The following is an 18,822-nucleotide window of genomic DNA, read 5'->3' as shown; positions in this document are numbered from 1 at the left end:
GAGGAGAACTGTATATATCGTAATGAGCAGAACTGAATGAGAAAGAATGTCTTTTGCAGTTATTTCATAACATTGCTTACATCATCAACCACCGCTTCATATGAAACACATTAGTAAACAAATAGAATATTATCTTCAATATTCACCATCAAGTAGAAAGAGACAGAATAACCATGCACATGACTAAAGTAACAGGGTAAATAAAGCAGTATTTAATAAGATAATTTCCATACTTTTTATAAAACAAACTGGATACATTTTTAAATGAAAATTAATTTATGAGATTAAATACTTAACAGTAAGCACATACCTGGATAAATTGAATAGTGTCCTCTAAAATGACAAAAGGTGCCTCACGTTAGACTAGTGGTCCATACTATTACAATTAAATTGTAACATTTAGGTACGTGCATCCTTTAAGAGATGTGCATAAAATGTATGTATATCCTATACATATATGTAAAAGACTTGCATATACAGAAGCAAAATGGCTTTCCTTTGGAAAAGTTTATACTACTGTAAATTCTGGGGGTTTGAATGTGTTATCTATAATCCTAATTTTATTTTAGAAAATGAAAGAAGTGATTTCAGATATTGTTCTGTGACTTCTTTGGCACATTGAGTTACCACTGCTATTGGGGTTTCTGAAATACTCTTCATTAAAAGCCTAGACTCCAATCATGCAATAAATTTGTAAAGAGATTGCTTTTCTTTATTTGGAATGCTGGCTATTAAGCTTAAAAAACAAACAAACAAAAAACCACTATTTTTTCCCTTCACCTCTAGTACATCATTGTGAAGAGAGACTTGATTCTGACCTTACTTATACTGTAACACCCTTGACTTCAATTGTATTGCTTCTGATTTACCCCAACGAGAGAAAGGTCTGAATGTGCCCACTTTTGTCTGAGTAGGTAAAACAAACAAATGATTTCATCTTGTTCAGTAGCCTTCTCTGTCTAGAAACTTGTCTTGATTCATTTAGTAAAAGGAGGAAACAACTTTTGTTTAAAAATATCCCGTTTATTTTGGCTAGACAAGATATTTGGATTAGCCAGAAATAATTTATAGTTTGAGGCTTAACTGAGAACATAAAATCCCAAATTTGCATTCTTTCCCCCTCCCATCCCCATTTTAAAAATGTTTCTTTAAAAATATATTTACTGAAAATGTCCCTACCTGCTGGGAGGTTCATCCCCAGAGAAATTGGACATGTTCTCCACAAGATAGTAATAAATGAATTTACTGCATCTAAAACTCTCCTACTTGTTCTTAATAGATACTTCTAATAACTGAACCTTGAAGTTTAAGCACTTATCCCATTGAATGAACAGATGGCAGATCATGCTGAAGTGAGACAGGTGTAATCTATTGCGAAGTCCGTAAAGCTTTTTGAAAGATAAATTGTCTCATTCTCTGTCAGCCGTCTATCTTTGTCATAGCTCTGAACCAATTACAAAGTTGAGACAAATTGCATTGTAAGTGTGCCAGACTCTCAACAAAATATTGTAGACCTCTATAAGAGCTGAAAATTTTTCACCATAAAAATCTGTAAAATTTTGTTTCCATTTGACCAGTCTTATGAGAGAGCTTTGATTGTTGCTGTTTCACTTCTTTGTTGCTCTTGGCTCCGATGGATGGTTGAATATATAGCTTGCAGACAAAAATGACCCATTTACAAGTGAATAAATAGGAAATAAATAATGTACACAAATAGGAAAAAGATTTGCCAGGTGAAAATGGGTCTAGCAAAAATAATGTGGCTTTAATTTCACCCCCCTCCCCCCCAAATTGGCTGCAGCTACTAATGAAAGCTAAGATTAGCATGAGTTGGGAATAGTGAAAAAACAAAACAAAAGAAAAACCTGGAAAATAGCTGCTGATTTCCTATTTTAGATTTAGATGTAATTCACTCTTGCATCCAACTCCCCTCCCCCTCCCAACAGCCAAAGAAAGCTGCAATCCCAGTGCCCTTGTTTCTTTTTTCCATCGCTTCATATTAGCCTTTTTGAAGAACAGGAAGAAACAGTGCAAAATGAAAAGAAATGGAAGGCAGGATAAATTTGCACCTTGTAGACTAAACCAAAGTATATGTATAGCACAAGCTTTTATGAGCTAAAGCTCACTTCATCAGAAATACCAGATTGGTTGCATTTTGGTTCCCATATACAACTTTTAGCTAATATAACACCAAACTATTTTGTGAATTTTTTTAACTATGTTTCTTGGTCTAATTTGAAACATAATTACATCTTCTTTCCCATGAAGGAAGGGGGCTTCTATCCAGCAGTCAGTATTGGCTGATGCAAATAGAGAGTGCTAGCTCCATAGGATTGATGCAGCCACTCTCTAAGGATCTTCTGATGGAGTGGGTAGAAGCTGAAGAAGGGCTAGAGGCTATATGCGTTACTATTCAGTACACAGTATAGAAATTTGATAGAGCACTACTGCATGGAAACCACAGCTGCCATTAGTGTGCTGCAGCCAGTTTTGGAGAAAGCTAGGGGAAATTAAACCACATTATTTTTTGCAAGATCCATTTTAACCTGACAAGTTATTTTTGCTATTTGTGTGCACTAAAAATGACACTATTTCTGTCAACTAGTCCAAGAGGCAAAGAAAACTAGTCTGCATGGGGCACTGATAGCCTGTTATTGGTACCCAAACTAGCTACTTTAAAGCAAGCTCAGGAATCATTATATTACACTATTGATACTGCTGTGTAGACAGATCAGTAAAATACCCTCCACTTAAGCTATCATGGACTCCCTCTGGGTCCCATTGCAACTGTGTTACGTTGCATACTGTACACAATATGTCACATAGCCATACAAGGAGTATCCAGACGTTTGTTATCTGGGAAAGAAGAGGTTGGTCTTTCTGTCTTGTGAAGTAAGGCTGGGTTTTTGAGCAGATCTCAAGGACCTCAAGTTACTGGGAATCTGGACATACTGCTCACTCTGTGCCCCTAAGACAGTTCCCACCTGAAGGACGTTTGTTTGGAAGTTTTGGGAGAGCAGAACAGGTTGGTCCAGCAGCGGCTTTCTCTGTCAGAATAGGAATACAAGCTTTGAAAATGGACTCATCTGATCTTAGATGAGTGCCAGGATTTTAAAGTTATTTTAAATGGATTTTGTTTTTGGACATATACACAGCAGGCTTCTCTTTTAATAGAACATAGGCTTTTTCAGTAGCTTTGGTTGTGAGATAGCAGCCCTCAGCAAATGCCATTGTATAAGGCTAAATACACAAGTGTATAGTTTTCTACCTTGGTCATTCAAGAGAGAATTTTAATTGTGGCAGATTTTTAAGAAATTCAGAAGTCATGGTGGAAAGGAAAAAAGTCGTGGCATGTCAGAAATTAATGTCACATGCTATGTACTTTGGTTTCTACCCATTTTTCAAAGATCCTTACTTTCACCTTATTTTAGCATTAAAGGTAAAAACAATGAGACTCATTTTCAGCAGATGGTCTAACAGCTGATCTTTTTAGTCACAAAATAACCTCTTATATTTTAAAAAAACATTTTTGTGAGAGAAGGGGGCCTCCTGGCCCCTTGGGGACTTAACATTCTCACACAGAGCCCATTTGCTGCTCTTTTGTGTTGCCAGAGTCATTGCTGAGCTCCTGCTGGCTATTAACTTCCAAATCAGCCCAGGGTTTAACTTTGTGGTTTTCAATTAAGTCTGTTCAAAAGTTTACTGTCATAGCCTTCCACAAACACATTCACATGCAAAAATCACATTTTTAGTTGTGGCTCTTCTTTTAAAACAAAACAGGAACATTATGAAATATTAACACTGTTTAAAGATAAAATCACCACTGTTTGACAGAGAAAATGCAGTAAAATAAATAGTATGAAAAAGAGTCTAGGGAGACTCTTAAAAGTACAGCTTCTATAACTCTCATGCTTCCACAGTAATGCTTTTCACAATGGCATGTGGTAGATAATTAATTTTGTCCCAGCAGAGTCCTCTGACTGAGATGTTGAATGGTCATAAGGCAGTTATAAGTCAGCAAACACTGTGGGGAATAGGTTAGCTGTTTAGTTTCTATTCATCACTTTCCTGGTGACAACACTGTCTTAGGAATTGGGTGGGTATTCATGTATTATTAGAACTCTGCCTTGTCTGTCAAGCCTCTGAAAAGATTTTCAGTCTAAAGCTACAAAGCAAAGGGAAAGTATATTTTACTTGTTTTTATTTTCTTGTTGCCATCGTGTTTTAAATGGTAAGTTCAAAGCACCACCATGTTGTAGCAGACTTTAAGTCATTTATGTTTTCCAGTACAAGTCTTTTTACTGGTGTTGTTCTCTGGGGATTGATGGACCCCATCCTCTTAAATACCATTGTATCAATTTGTTTGATATGTGATGATGGCAAACTAAAAAGAAATAGACTCAGAGGCAAATATTCATATTACCAATATTACTAAAACTTCTTGGCTAGGGACAGAAGTTTCATAGATGAAGGGTCAGAAGGGACCTAGTAGATCATCAAGTCCGACCCCCTGCCCTGGGCAGGAATGAGTGCTGGGGTCAGGCGACCCCGGCCAGGTATCTGTCCAATCTCCTTTTAAACACCTCCAAGGAAGGGGACAGCACAACCTCCCTTGGAAGCTTATTCCACATTTTGGCAGCCCTCACTGTAAAGAATTTTTTCCTGATGTCCAATCTGAATTTGCTCTCTTTCAGTTTGTGGCCATTGTTTCTAGTTCCCCCAACAGACGCCCTGGTAAACATTGTATCCCCTATTTCTTGATGCCCCCACCCCCGCCAATGAGTGTGTCAGCGACCATGAGATCACCTCTCAACCTCCTCTTGAGGAGGCTGAAGAGGTTCAGGTCTCCCAATTGGTCCACATAGGGTTTTTTTCTGTAAGCCTTTAACCAGATGAGTGGTCCTCCTCCGAACCCTCTCCAGGCCATCCACATTCCTCCCAAAGTGTAGAGGTTCAGGTCTCCCAATTGGTCCACATAGGGTTTTTTTCTGTAAGCCTTTAACCAGATGAGTGGTCCTCCTCCGAACCCTCTCCAGGCCATCCACATTCCTCCCAAAGTGTGGCACCCAAAACTGTATGCAGTACTCCAGCTGTGGCCTAACCAATGTTGCATAGAGGGGAAGTATCACCTCCCTAGACTTGTTTGTGATGCACCTACTTACACAAGAAAGGGTGCAGTTACCTTTACTTATCACCTGATCACACTGGTGACTCGTGTTCATTTTGGAGTCAACTATGACTCCGAGATCTCTTTCCTCAGTTGTGCTACTTAGGGTGGTACCTCCCAGGCTATAGGAGTGTTCATGATTCTTCCTCCCCAGGTGCAACACACGACACATTCTTTTTAAACTGCATCCTATTCTGTTCAGCCCATTTCCCCAGCCTTTCCAAATCAGCCTGGATTTGCTCCCTGCCGTCTAGTTTGTGTACCTCCCCCATACTTTGGTGTTGTCAGCAAACTTGGACGAGGGAGTAGAAAGCACCCTGTCCTCCCTCGTCCAAGTCACTAACGAAGATATTGAATAGTACCGGTCCCAGGACAGAGCCTTGGGAGCTCCCAAAGGCTCCAGGTAGAAACCGACCTGTCCAACACCCTCTGGGTGCATCCCATAAGCCAATTTTCTACCCACCGGACTGTGTAATAATCTACATTGTAACTGTTTAGTTTATTTATAAGAATTGGGTGTGACACTGTGTCAAAGGCCTTTTAAAAATCTAAGTAAATAACATCTATCTCTATTCCTTCATCCAAGCATTTTGTGACCCGGTCGTAAAATGAAACCAGGTTAGTCAGGTAGGATCTGCCTGCTATGAACCCATGCTGATTGCCCCTTAACATCATTTTACCTGCTGGTCCCCCATAAGTGTGAACCTTAACAATTTTCTCAAAGGTCTTACCAAAGATAGAGGTGAGACTAACCAGCCTATAGTTACCCGGTTCCTCTTTCCACCCCTTCTTGAAAATAAGAACCACATTGACTCTTTTCCAATCCTCCAGGACCTGTCCTGAGCACCACAAATGCTCAAACAGTTGTACCAGCGGCTCCGCTATGATTCCAGCTAATTTCCTAAGTACCCTAGGATGAAGATCATCAGGACCTGTTGACTTAAATACATTCAACCCCTCCAGGTGCCCCTTTACTAGGTCAGCTCAAACAGTTGGTGGGTTGGTATCTATACTGGGCTCAACTAAGGTCCCAATGGGATGCATATTTGTATTCATGTCCAGGAACACGGATGCAAAGAAATCATTTAGAAGCTCCACTTTGGCCATCCTATCTGTTACCAGTTGCCCTAGTTCATCCTGAAGGGGCTCTAAGTTACCCTGCACCTTCTTTTTGCTTCCTATCTACTTAAAGAATGACTTTTTGTTATCCTTAACTTTTGCTGCCAGCCTAAACTCCATTTCCGCTTTGGCTTTCCTCACTGTTTCCCTGCAAGCTCGAGCCAAGCAGGTATACTCCTCCTTGGTGGCTACCCCCTGCTTCCACAGTCTGTAGGCCTCTTTTTTTTTCCCTCCAGGCTCTCCTGGATTTTTCTGCTCCATTAAGAGGGTTTCTTTGCTTTTTTGCCCCCTTTTATGTGTCCTTTTCTGTGGATGGTCCTTTTCTGTGCCTGCAGGATTAGTCCCTTGAGAAATGCCCACCCTTCCTGAACTCCCATCTCTCCGGGGCTTTTACCAGTCAGTGCCTCCCTAATTAAGCTCCTGAACTTGTTGAAGTTGGCCTTCCTGAAGTCTAGCACTTCTGCCTTACTAGTTATCTTCCCCACCTTTCTCCAGCTAGTGAACCCTATCAATAGGTGGTCACTATCCCCTAGATTACCTTGCACCTGCAGATCCCCCACCAAGTCATCCCCCGTGGCCAGTACCAAAACTAGTAAGGCATTTCCCTTAGTGGCAACGCGTACCTCCTGTAATAGGTGAAGGTCCTATAATGAGGTTAGAAACTTTCATGAATGGGCACACCTTGTTGCCTGTTTCTCCCAGCAGATGTCTGGGAAGTTAAAGTCACCTATGATGGCCAGGTCCTTTGAGTGTGCTGCCTCTGAGAGCTGTCTTGAGAATTCTAGGACTAACTCATCCCCCTGGTGTGGGAGTCTGTAGTAGACCCCCACTACCAAGTCCCTTTCACTCCAACCCCCCTGTAACCTGACCCATAGTACCTCAATTTGCCCTTCTTCCTGGCCCAAATTAACTACACAAGATGTATTTTGCTCCTTAACATAGAGAGCAATGCCCCCCCAGCTTTTTTTCCCCACTGTGTCCTGTCTATACAGCCTGTAGCCCTCAATGTCCACTGCCCAGTCATGGGTAGGATTCTACCAAGTTTCTGTTAGCCCAACCAGATCGAATTCTTCATTTGCAAGCAGGAGTGCAAGTTCCTCCTGGTTGTTCCCCATGCTCCTAGCATTAGTATAGAGGCATCTAAGCCCCCACAATAGGTGCCCTTGCTACTTCCCCATTCTGATGCTTAGCGGAGTCCTTGGTACTTACCTGGACTGTTCCAGCACTTGGCTTGAGGTTCATCATTCCTGGCCTCTCCCTGTTGTCAACATCCCCATCCCCCGACGAACCTAATTTAAAGCCTGGCATAGGAGATCAGCCAACCTGTAAGAGAACAGACTCTTACCTCTTGGAGAGATGTAGCCTGTCTCATCCGAACAAGGCCTTATCCTGGAAGTGCAGGTCGTGGTCAAGGAATCCAAACCCTGCATGATGGCACCAGCTCTGAAGGGGCGGGGGGGGGGTAGCAGTGCCAAACTGGGCTGGTGTGTTCACCCCCTACCCTGCACCTCTCAGAGGCAGGGGCTGGAGTTGGGGTGGGGCTGAACTGATCCCATCCCAGTAAGCCAGGCTACAGGGGAGTGAAAAGCCTCCAGTAGAGGCTTTTGCCCTCCTCCACGCTGGGTAGACCCCAGCTGTGTGTGAGTTGCCCAGCTGGCCTGGTGCATTTCCCTATATGGCCCCCACCTCTCACAGGCAAGGGCTGGGTAGGGGGCAGGGCTGAGCTGACCCCAGCCTGGCAAGCTGGGCTGCAGGAGAATAAAACCCTACTGAGATCTTTCTCCCATGGCAGGAAGACCCCAGGTGTGGTGGGAGGCTGGTGCCAGTCTGTGTGTGTGCATGTTTCCCACCCCCATCCCCTCTCAGGCATGGGGCTGTGGAAGGGGCAGGGCTGAGCATAGGTGGCAGAAGACTGGGGCTAATGGGGTTCAGCCCCTCCCCCCCCAAATGCAGAGCAGTGGGTAGGACCACAGGGCAGCCTGGCCACGGGTTCTGAGCGGTTGCAGCAGCAGGGGAAAGGCATGTACGAAGCCAGGATCACAGCCCAGAGTGTGGGTCACTGTCTGCCCAGCAGGCAGGCAAGTACCAGCTGATTTTTGTGAAGGAGCTGGGGGGAGCAGATCAAAGGCCCCATGGTGAGGGAGGCCATGGGGCCGAGGCAAGGGCAGGGGCTGGGGCTGGGGTGAATAGAACCCCGGTGGGCCAGGTGGTGGGACAGTTGGAGCCAGCTCATCCTGGGACATGGGGGGGCTCCTGCCACTGTGCACACCCCCGTGGAGGCCGGAGGGCAGGTGCCCCTCAATCTGTGTGTAGGGCAGAGGCGCCTGTCACCACGTGCTGGGCTTTCTGCATTGCTGCAGCTGCCCCAGGAGTGGTGCAACACCACGTGCCTGTGGCTGCTGGGCTGCGCTGCGCCCCCTGCCTGGATGCACATGGCATCACACAGCTCTTGAGGCAGCAGGGAGCAAAGCCCAGCGTGCAACAGCAGCCACCTCCACCCCATGCACAGATTGGGGGGGGGCATGTGCTCCCAAGGCCTCTGCGGGGGTGCACACAGTGAAGGGAGCCCCGCTGTGGCACTGGATGAGCCACCTGGGCTCTGATTGACCCACCACCCAGCCTGGCTGGAGCCCCATTCTCCCCATCCCCTGCCTCTGCCTGTGCCTTTCTCCCTCCCTCAATCTGCCCCCACATTGCCTTTTCCCCTCCCCCCAACCCTTCCCCCACCTGCTGGGTATGGGGGGGTATGTGCATGCACTCAGCTCCCTCCCCCCCAAAATAATGTTTTCTCCCTCTGCCTATTGGGCTGAGCCAATCAGAGCCCTGCTAGCCAGGCTATGTGGGATGAAGAGCCCTCCCGGGGGCGAGTTGGTGTTCCCACACCAGGCAGACTGTAGCTGGGGGGACAGAGTCAGGTGGTGCATTCCCCCTCCCCACCCCCCTCTCAGAGGCAGGGGCTGGGGAAAGATAGTTTCTGTTGGCTCTTCCCACCCTGTGGCTCAGAGTGGGGTTGGGGTGGCATGTGTCCAGCAGCCAATCAGGCCTTAGCTGCCACTGGGCTTGGTTTAGCAACCTTAGGCAGCTGGCCATGAGGGGTAGTATGTGTGACCCCTCCCCCATCCTCTCTCCCAGGCTCCTGCCTTGGACCAACGCAGGCCTCTGCCTGTCTTTGTCACCCAAACACTAAATGTCTGTTCAGTTTGTAATTGGTTCAAACTACGGAGCTTAGAAAAACCTGCAAAGTTTGAACAAATTCTGCCTTGGGCTTTTTGAAGCTCTCTGCTTAGCTCTTATGTGCGCACATATGCATGCTCTAATATTTTATACTCCAGTTTCCAAGTATCCCTTTTCACAAAATCATGCCAGGTATTTCCCTCAACTAGTGTTTGGTATTTCAGAGAAATGTAGCCCCAAAACATGAGACAATCTTCCTAAAAAATCATTTCTGGATCTAGGGCTTAATCCTGAATGATACAGAGTACTCTGTCCCTATGCAAAATTATACCCTTACAGACCATTTTATCTGTAAGTTATCTTAGTTGAAATGTCATTCCTTAAATAATTTTGCTATGGAAAAGTATGGTTTATATAGTATCTCTGAGTTTAAATTGCATCATTTCCATTATTTCATGTTTATACTTTGTAATACCCCAGTAGAACATCCTACAAGGCAACTTTGCAAGCAATTCAAGAATGCATACAGTTTGCTAAATGCATTGAGGAACAAGGCTAAGCAAGTTTTTGTCTAGTAGTTTTTACAAAGACACAAATATTATATTTCAAAGTTTTTGCATATCATCAGGGTAAGATGCTCTTTTCTTGTTTAAAACAAAACCTACCTTTGCTACCCTCACTATCATTTAAAATGAAGGAAGGTATCTTTAATGAAGGAAATTAGAAATAAAAAATAAAAGCTAAAACCTTAACGAGGGAATATGAGCATGCAACCCATGTAACACACTGTAGAAACTCTTGAGAACAAAATGGCTGCTCTCTTTACAGAAGGACAGTTATTGGAAAAACTACATAGAAAGCAAAGACCATTTTCAGCTTACCTGTACTAGAAATTGCACTCACAATCCAGTCCAGTACTTTAGATATCTAAATTAATATATAATGACTGCATATTAAATTGCCTTTAAAATGCACATTAAAAATACTTACAGTTATAATATTAAGCACTCAGAATTTAGGAAATGACTAAGTTAAGGTGGCCTGTGCTAACTTAACTTGGTTTCCTTGTGTATATTTTCATTTTGATACATGTTTTAATTATCTGATTTTTTTTTTTCCTAAGGACCATTGTCTTATTCAATGCATAGGATGGGTGGTGTTTATTGTGGAAGTATATCCTCATTTTTCAGTATATTCTCCATGCACTCCTCTTACTGCACACCACTCACACTCTGGTTTGAATATGGACTTTTAAATTTCTTTATGGTGTCTTCTGTCACGCTGTCATTGTATTATTCGTTAATGAATTCATCTACACCACCTCTTCATGTGGAGTATTATTGTCCTTATTTTACAAATGAGGAGCTGACCAGAGAATATATAAACCAAAATTACTAGAAATGTCAACTAATTTGGGGTGTTTCATTTGACATTATCAGAGTTTTTCATCACAAAATTCAAAAGTTTTATTTCAAATGTGAAATTTTTGCATGTTCAAAGCAAATCTCTCAATGAACTTAGTTGCAATTAGGAATGCTGAGCGCTTACACAAATAGGATTCCATGTGTTTAAGATAAGGGACACAAAACTACCCCCTGTGTAAAATGTGTTTCATTATTCACCTTGCATCACAAACTTCATAGTGGAGGTAGATATGGAATCCATTTTTTCGGGGCACAGTTCAGCTGCCTTCACCATGACAATATTCTTTTTATTACCCCTTAACTTCTATGAACATGCAACCAGAAGATATGTGGACATTGTGTTAGCTGTTTTTCACACAATAAGGGATATTGAGCCCAGGACTCCTGGATTCAATTATAGGTTCAGTAGTGGAATACAGACTCTTCAGTCGCTTCCCAGCTTCTCTCAGTCTTTTGTTCCTACCTATTCCTGGCCTGCTTAGCTATTCATTTCTGTTCCGGACTACTGTCTGCTGATCCCACTCCACTCCTACTTGTGTCTTTCACCCGGGTTCCTTCCCATCTACCGCCACCCACAGCTCCTGCCTTTGTTCCCTCTCTGCTCTGATCACTCCCTAAACCTGTGGTTCTCAACCAGGTGCTGCAGCATCCTGGAGTGTCTTGAGATCCTTTTAGGGGTGCCACAGGGTGCTACCTGCTGTGAAACATAGTCACAAGATTAATGCAGAGATTTCTAATAGTTTTTAAAATGTTCTGACCTACTGTGATCTTTCTTTGTTCTTTGCAACAGAATTGCTCTATTTTTCTATAGTCAAAAAACAAGTGAAAACTAAGAGCCGGCATTTCCCAAGGCGTGCTTTAAGTCGAACAAGTGGTGCCCTGAGTCTAAAAGGTTCATAACCACTGGTCTAGACACTGGGTCCTCTTTTCCATCCCTTTTCCTTTCTCTTGTCCATGTGGTTCTCTTCCCTTCTTCTTGCCCTCCCCCATTGCAGATCTTGTTCCTCTTCTTGTTCCTACTAACCCCCATCTTCTGCCTTTCTCTTTGCTTGTTCCTCTTCTACCTCCGGGCTATATACAGACATTCAAAAAGCCTAGGGCGGAATTGATCTAAGCTACGTGCTTTTCTGTATGCAATGTAGTTTAGATTAGTACAAAACAGAAGACACATTTGCCTTTGGTTGGGGGGTAAATCTTAGACTGGGTTCTGCCATTTTAAACTGGTCTGTGTGTGCCAAACTCCTATTCTGTTATTGGTGTAGACTGGTTTCCAATCACTTATACCAGTAAAAGTGTAATGTCTGTATCTGGCCCCAGCTGTTCTTTCTTTTTATTTCTCCCAACATTGAGTTCCTGACCTCCAGCTGCATCTTTCATGGATGCCAGCAGCAGGAGCATTGAGAGCACAAGACTGAGAGAGATTAGGCTTTGGGTTCCATATGCTTGGCACCAGAGCATCATTCCAGTCAAGGAGAGCAAATACGGAGAAATCCTAGTCAGCCTCTGCAGCCACCTGACCATGTGTTAACTTGAAGAGACTGCATAGATAGACTGACCATGAGGAAATCCTAAACATCTGGGATATCTTGGACACTGCTTTCCTCCCCCACCCCCCACCCCCAAAACTAGCAGCGCAGCTGCAGGCAGGGGTGGGGTGGGGTGGAGCAGAGCAGGGTGGGTGGGACGGCATGGTGCACTGGGCAGGCAGGCAGTGAGTGGTACCTGCCTGGCATGCCATTCTGCTCCACTGTGCACTGCTCTGCTTCCCTGCACCCCTTTGTTCCTGAGGTGTTCATTTTAAATCCCAACAGCCAGATGAGACCAGCTTCCAAAATCCAAGACTGTCCCAGGTAAATGAGGTCACCATATGCATAGACAAAATCCAACCATTTTGAGGCAGACAGTCCTCAGGAAATTTAGCTGCCAAAATCCACTTATGCTCAGCAGAGATTTATTAAACTGAGATCTTTCTGAGACTCAAAGTGGCCACATTTTCATGACTTTCCTCAAAAATGGCACATCCTGGGATGCCGCTGCCAGATTTCCCAAAAGCAGCGAGAAAAAGGAATCCTAGTCAGCCTCTGTAGCCACCTATGGATGAGTTTCTCAACAAAATAGTTGTAAGTTTGTTTATTTGTTTTTAACGTGGGCAGAAAAACTTATTTTTACTTACTGTGTTTGTGTATGCCAGTGGTTCTGAGTAGGGCTGTGCAAAGCTTCAGGAACCAATTCGATGTGGAGGAGATTGGGCCCAACTTGGCGGCTGAATCTCTGAATCTGAATTGAATCAGGAGACCAATTAAAAGCTCCAAATCGAATCAGAAGCCTCCAAATCAATTTGGTGCTGATTTGGAGATTCAGCCATAGACTAAACAGGCAGCAGTCCTCGAGGACGCTGGACACAGCTGCCTCCAGCTGGTAAGTCTGTTGTGGTGGGTGAAGGGGGGAGGGAAGAGGCGTGGCGGAGGGAATCAATGCCCCCACAACAAGGCAGGGATTGGGGTTGGGGCTGTTGCTGGGGCAAGTTGCCCAGCCGGGGCAGGGAGGGCATGGGACTTGGGGGGAGGGGGGGAGCTCTTGCTGTTGCACGTTGCTTGTCCAGGAGCGGCATGGGGGCGGGCGTCTGCCCCCGGATCTGTGTGGGCAGGCTGGGCTGGGCTGGGCTGGGCTGGGCTGCGCTCCAGGTGGCTAGCCCCAGTTGCCTGCTGCCGGGTGGTGCCCCATGGAGTGGGTGGAGCCAGGGCTGAGCAGAGCACAGTGGAGTAGAAGCAATGATGGGGCTGCAGCCACCCTAAAATTCCCCATAGCCCCTGCCACCAACCCCACTTCAATCTGGGTCCATGTGCCCATCCCCATGACCTGCCACTGCTCACCTAGCCGGGGCGAAGCTGTGGCTTGTCCGGGAGGTGTGGGGTGGCTGAGCAAGCGGTGGGGGGCATAGCCCCCACTCCCAGTGCCTTCCGCCACCCATCCGTAATGCAGCCCAGCCCAGCCTGCCCCACACAGATCTGGAGACCCGCTCCCGTGCCCTCCTGGACCAGTGGCGCATGGTGGTTTACAGTGGCGGGGCCACCCTCCCTGAGTCCTGCATCCAGGACTGTCCCTGGGGGGTGCAAACCACGGTGCCCACCTTGGGCTTTGTGGGGCACTGTGGACAGTCCCATACAGGCTCTGCCACAGCTGTCACATGCTGCCACGGTGGCAGAGCCGGTGGCGCTCACCAGAATCACCGAATCGAATCACTGTCCCTCCAAATCAGCTGAATCTGAATTTAATACCTGCTGCTTTGCACAGGCATAGATTTCAGCCTTTTTAGATGCCAGGCACCCCTAGGAAAATACAGTAAAAGCAAAGCTTTTTTTTTTTTTTTGAGTGTGGGAAAAATAATAGAGCAGTTCTTCTGCCCTGTTGTGGTCTTCATTAGTTATTTGCAACCAAATGTTTGTCATACTATGTATTCCTAGCTGAAATTTGTGGGTTTATTCTCTGAATCATGTTTATATCTGTAACAGCGTTAACATTGTATGGCACCTGATGGCACCCTTGAAAAGATCTCAAGACACAACCAGGGTGCTGTGAAACCATGATTGAGAATCACTGGTGTAACTGGGTGAACTGTTTATGCTGAAACTCCAGCTTGCCAAAAAAGTTAACTTGAGATGGGCACGATATGAAAAATTTCAGCTCAGACTGCTGATGGTCAGCAAAATACTCACCAACTGAAAACAGCATAATATTTTAGTGTTAGCAACCATCAATGCATGTACAAGACGTATTATTCTTGTTTAAATTGTCATGCAAATATTCCTTGCCTTTTAATTTCTCTTGCTTAAATTTTATCTGCTTCAATTTCACAATCAGATTTAAAGACTTTTATGTGGAAGGGTGATGAGAGAGGCTGATATGGTACAGAGTGAAAGAATAGAAAAGCAAGTTCCTTATGTTCTTCCTTCTAGGCAAGCATATTTTGAGACCAGAATGGACAGCATAATTGACTCCTGCCAGAGGCCGTGGTAATTTATATCTTTACCCTTGGCTTGACTTTTAGCCTGCTTCTGTCCTTCTTTCTCCTGGCCATCTCCTTGGCAGCCTTCTTCAATGCTCCCCCAACCCTTTCTCTCTCTCTTGCTCCCTCTCTGTCGTTTAGTCACAAGAAGTTGAAAACATTTTTTAAAGCAAATGGAACTTACCCATCTGCCACTGTGCACTCCTTTAATCCAGTTTTAAGTCTTACTTTATCAATTAATTCTAGCTTCTTCTTTTTTTTTGAATGCCTATTTTCTTATAGGATAAAGCTCCAACTGCATATTTAAATTGTGATAAATGTGGCAATTCTATGTGATATATGCAAATTTAATAATCTAAAAACTTGATTATAGATGTTAGAGGACAATTTAGCTGGGTTTCAGATGGCCAAAAGATAAATTCAGGGATTTCAATTACTTTTTAATAAAGGGGAAAGAAATTAAAAGCTGAAAAAATATTTTAGCAAAGGAGTTCAGAAATGAACAGTCTAAGCTATTACTCTTTATAGAACCTACTGTTTAATACAGCTTCTTTTGTTTTTTCTTTTTCCTTTTTAACCTAGTTCAGAATTGCTTATCAAAGACAGGAGCAAAATTACAACTTCCTAGGAGCTGCCTGACCCTGGATCTCCTTCTACTCTTAATCACAGCTGTTCAATCTCTTCTGCTTGAGGGGAGAAAATAGAAAAAAGGTCAAAAGATTTCTAGAGCCATTTCCATATGTTATTTTGACATGTGCAGACTTAAACAAAGAGATGTTTTATTATTGCTGGGCTGGACTCTAGAACCCTGTAATGGGTGTCTCTCTCTCCCTATACCACACACGGGTAGATTTAGGTACCTCCAGAATAGGATCCACAATGGCTAACACAAACTTGACTCACCGAGTGCTAGCCAATAAGGAAATGCTGAGGAAATCCCACCCCTATCCAGACTTTCCAAAGTCGGCCCACTGCAGGTAGAAGCATTGTGTATCTACTGTAGTATGGTTTCTAGGCAAATGGTTGTTGTTGCAATTATACTGAAGACTACTGCAGGCCATCTATGTTGTAACTGAAAAGTTGGGTTTTTTTCTTCCATAAATTAGTGCAGCATTCATTGCCCCAAGACATCAATAAGTCAAAAAGGATTGTTAAAGGGATAGCTGTGCATGCAAAGACAGGTATTCCAGTATCATACTCTAAGATGTAAATTGATTGCAAAGACTAGGAAGGACTGCATACCAGGCCTGCACATAGCATGGGGCTTTTGTTAGGTTCCCTTCCTGCTTCCTGCTGTTGGAGATGGGAGATCAAAATTGGCTTGTGCCGAACAAGTGCTTCCCCCAAACTTCTGATTCATAACTGGCAAATGATCCAATCCTGCATTTTACTTCTCACCATTAAATAAAGCAAAGAAAAAAAACTTTAAAATAAAATAATGCCCATGCTTGTAGCTTTTGCTCTGCATTTAGAAAGGCAAGTTTATGTGGAGCTGCAGTGCTAAAATTGTTCCATAACTGCTTCCGACTGCCGAGGTGCTGAAGCATAATGTAAGATGTTTTGACAAGGCAGAACAGATCACCAAACTGACTCTTTCATTGTGTTGGCTGATTTTAAATGAGATTCTGAGGCCTCCTTCCTACAAAGCACTGTCCATGATCCGGTCCTTGCATTTACTTGGAATCCCCATTACAGTCAAACAAGTTTGTTATAGTCATAAGAGTTGGGTATATCCTTTATACACAAGTGAACATACTGCCACAATTGGGGCCAAGTCAGCTAGGCTGCTTGTGGGGTATATTTTTTTTTTTGTCCACTGCTTTCTCTTGAACTTGAAGAATTCCTTGCCTCCCCCACTCAATATATGAGACAGGGAGGTTAATGGAACATTTACCTCAAGTGATTAATGACTGAGAGCCAGGAATTAGGAATCCCTTAATTCTAAGCCTAGCTGAGCCACCACTTTATTATACAGCTTTGTAAATTTCCTAACCCTTCCCATGTTGCATTCTATCCTTCTGTAAAATGGGTATAATCAAATAATACTTTCCCTGTTATAACTCTTGGGTATCACAACAGTGTTATGGCATTATTTAATTCCTTAATAGAGATGGACCCCTCTGAGAAGGGAGGGTAGCTACTTCTTTAAATCCAACCCTAAAGGGACACACATTCCTGAGTTTTCCTCCAGTGACCAAGCCTAGCAAGGAAGCTGCTATCACATCGCATAGCCAGAGGATTTTCTAACATCCTGAACAGATGATACATTTACAGCAGTGCGGTCAGCCTATGCACTGGTGTAAATAAAGGAGCAGACATAAACCCTTACAGTGATGTAACTTCAATGAATCTAGTGTAGAATTGCCCTTAAAAGGACCTAGGGTAAAACTACACTGATGACAGTTAAACTGCTATAGATGGCAACTAGGTTAACCTGAGGCAGCCATTAACCCAAGGCTACCACATTGTGACAGTGACTATGTAAGGCTTTGTGTGCAACTAATTTGGAATAGCTGCTCATCTGTCTGCTGCCTTGTGTGGTATATCTTATATGAAGTCTTTAATGAAGAGCCGTTCCAGCTTGTCTTTCAAACTTTCAGTCTGTATCTCAAATTAGATTTTGGTGGTTTCATAAAGAGAGGGTAGCCTGCTTGTAACTAAAGATCTCTCTTGCATAGCAAGCAATCTGTTAAACATAATTGTAACAGCATGGGGGGGGGCAGTCTCTTTGTTGTCTGCAAATTAAAATGGGGCTTTTGGATAGATGTATGTTTGTTTATTTATAGTCTTTCCAACTAAAATGTATCAAAGTCCTAATAAGCAGTTGTTAAGGAATGGCCACAATAGTCTGAATTGTGTTTAAAAATCTACAAAAATATGACTTTCGAGACCTTGATTGCGTGGTCAGCAGTCAAAAATATCAATGCTTCATTGCTTCTGTTCCTGTTACAGGTACATGTGACAGCGTTGCAGCTATGAGTGGAATTTTAAAGAGGAAGTTTGAAGAAGTTGATGGCTCCTCACCCTGCTCCTCTGTGCGGGAATCAGATGATGAAGTTTCTAGCAGTGAAAGTGCTGACAGCAGTGATAGTGTCAATCCATCTACTTCTAATCATTTTACCCGTAAGTCCAAAGTCATGTGTAGAGCTCTATTGTCCTCTACAAATTGATAGTATTGTCTAGCATAATGGTTATAATAATACACAGCTCTTATACAGCAGTTTTTAACAGTAGGTCTGGGGATAGACATTACACATAAACCAGTTTAAGTGATCAGAAAATGGTTTTAACCTGTAACAGAATACAAGTTCAGTACACATAAACCAGTTTCCCCACAACCCCACCTCGCAGGGCGGGCCACTAGCCTTGGCCCATCCTGTCTGCTGCAGCTGGGCAGGGCCAGCTCTGATACCCAGGCTGTCACAGAGCTGAGGCAGTGAAGCCTCTGTTCTGCAGCCCCGGTCCAGCCTGTGGCAGTCAGCCCAGCAGGGTGGTGGTGGGGAGGAGACAGGGGAACAAAACTCCCCTCCTCAATCCTGGCCCCAATCCCTGGTGTGAAGGGGCTCCTCCCCTGGCCCACATGAGTCACCAACACGCAGATGGGAGGCAAGGGGATCAGTCCCTCCAGCCAGGGGCTGGCCCAGATCCCTGTGCCTCAGTGGGAATTTCCCAGCCCTGGGCAGGGTTCCCTGAGCCCTGTCACTGGTATAGAGGGAGACTTGCCCCTTCCCACCTCTCAGCATGGTGCAGCACCAGCTTAGCTCTGCCCTCACAGGTGCTATGGGGGGAATCATTCCCTCCAGCCCAAGGCCAAGCTGGCACTTGACTGTGACAAGAGATGAGAGGGGGGAATTCCCTCTGTGCACTGGTGGCAGCACTCAAGGAACCTTGCCCAGGGTGCAGGAACCCCTGTTGAGGTGTGGGGATGCAGG

The 18,822-nt window shown here is 44.3% G+C and overlaps 1 protein-coding gene across 5 annotated transcripts in view; it reads left to right on the top strand.

Annotated features, from left to right (window-relative positions):
- Positions 1-18,822, top strand: part of CSRNP3 (cysteine and serine rich nuclear protein 3) — a 74,266-nt gene that overhangs the window by 3,741 nt on the left and 51,703 nt on the right. For 2 of the 5 annotated variants that reach the window (XM_025210943.1, XM_025210944.1), the window contains exons 2-3: positions 15,473-15,601; positions 17,843-18,013. In XM_025210943.1, the coding sequence (XP_025066728.1) occupies positions 17,866-18,013 (148 nt within the window). In that variant the 5' untranslated portion in view covers positions 15,473-15,601; positions 17,843-17,865. Of the gene's footprint in view, positions 1-15,472; positions 15,602-17,842; positions 18,014-18,822 lie in introns of those variants that run through there. The other 3 variants (XM_014522643.2, XM_025210945.1, XM_025210946.1) reach the window with 2 other exon arrangements.

This window comes from Alligator sinensis, unplaced genomic scaffold, assembly GCF_000455745.1.
Source record: "Alligator sinensis unplaced genomic scaffold, ASM45574v1 scaffold738_1, whole genome shotgun sequence".
Lineage (NCBI taxonomy): Eukaryota > Metazoa > Chordata > Crocodylia > Alligatoridae > Alligator > Alligator sinensis.
The sequence above is the reverse complement of the archived record's forward strand: the minus strand, read 5'-3'. Positions and strand labels throughout refer to the sequence as shown.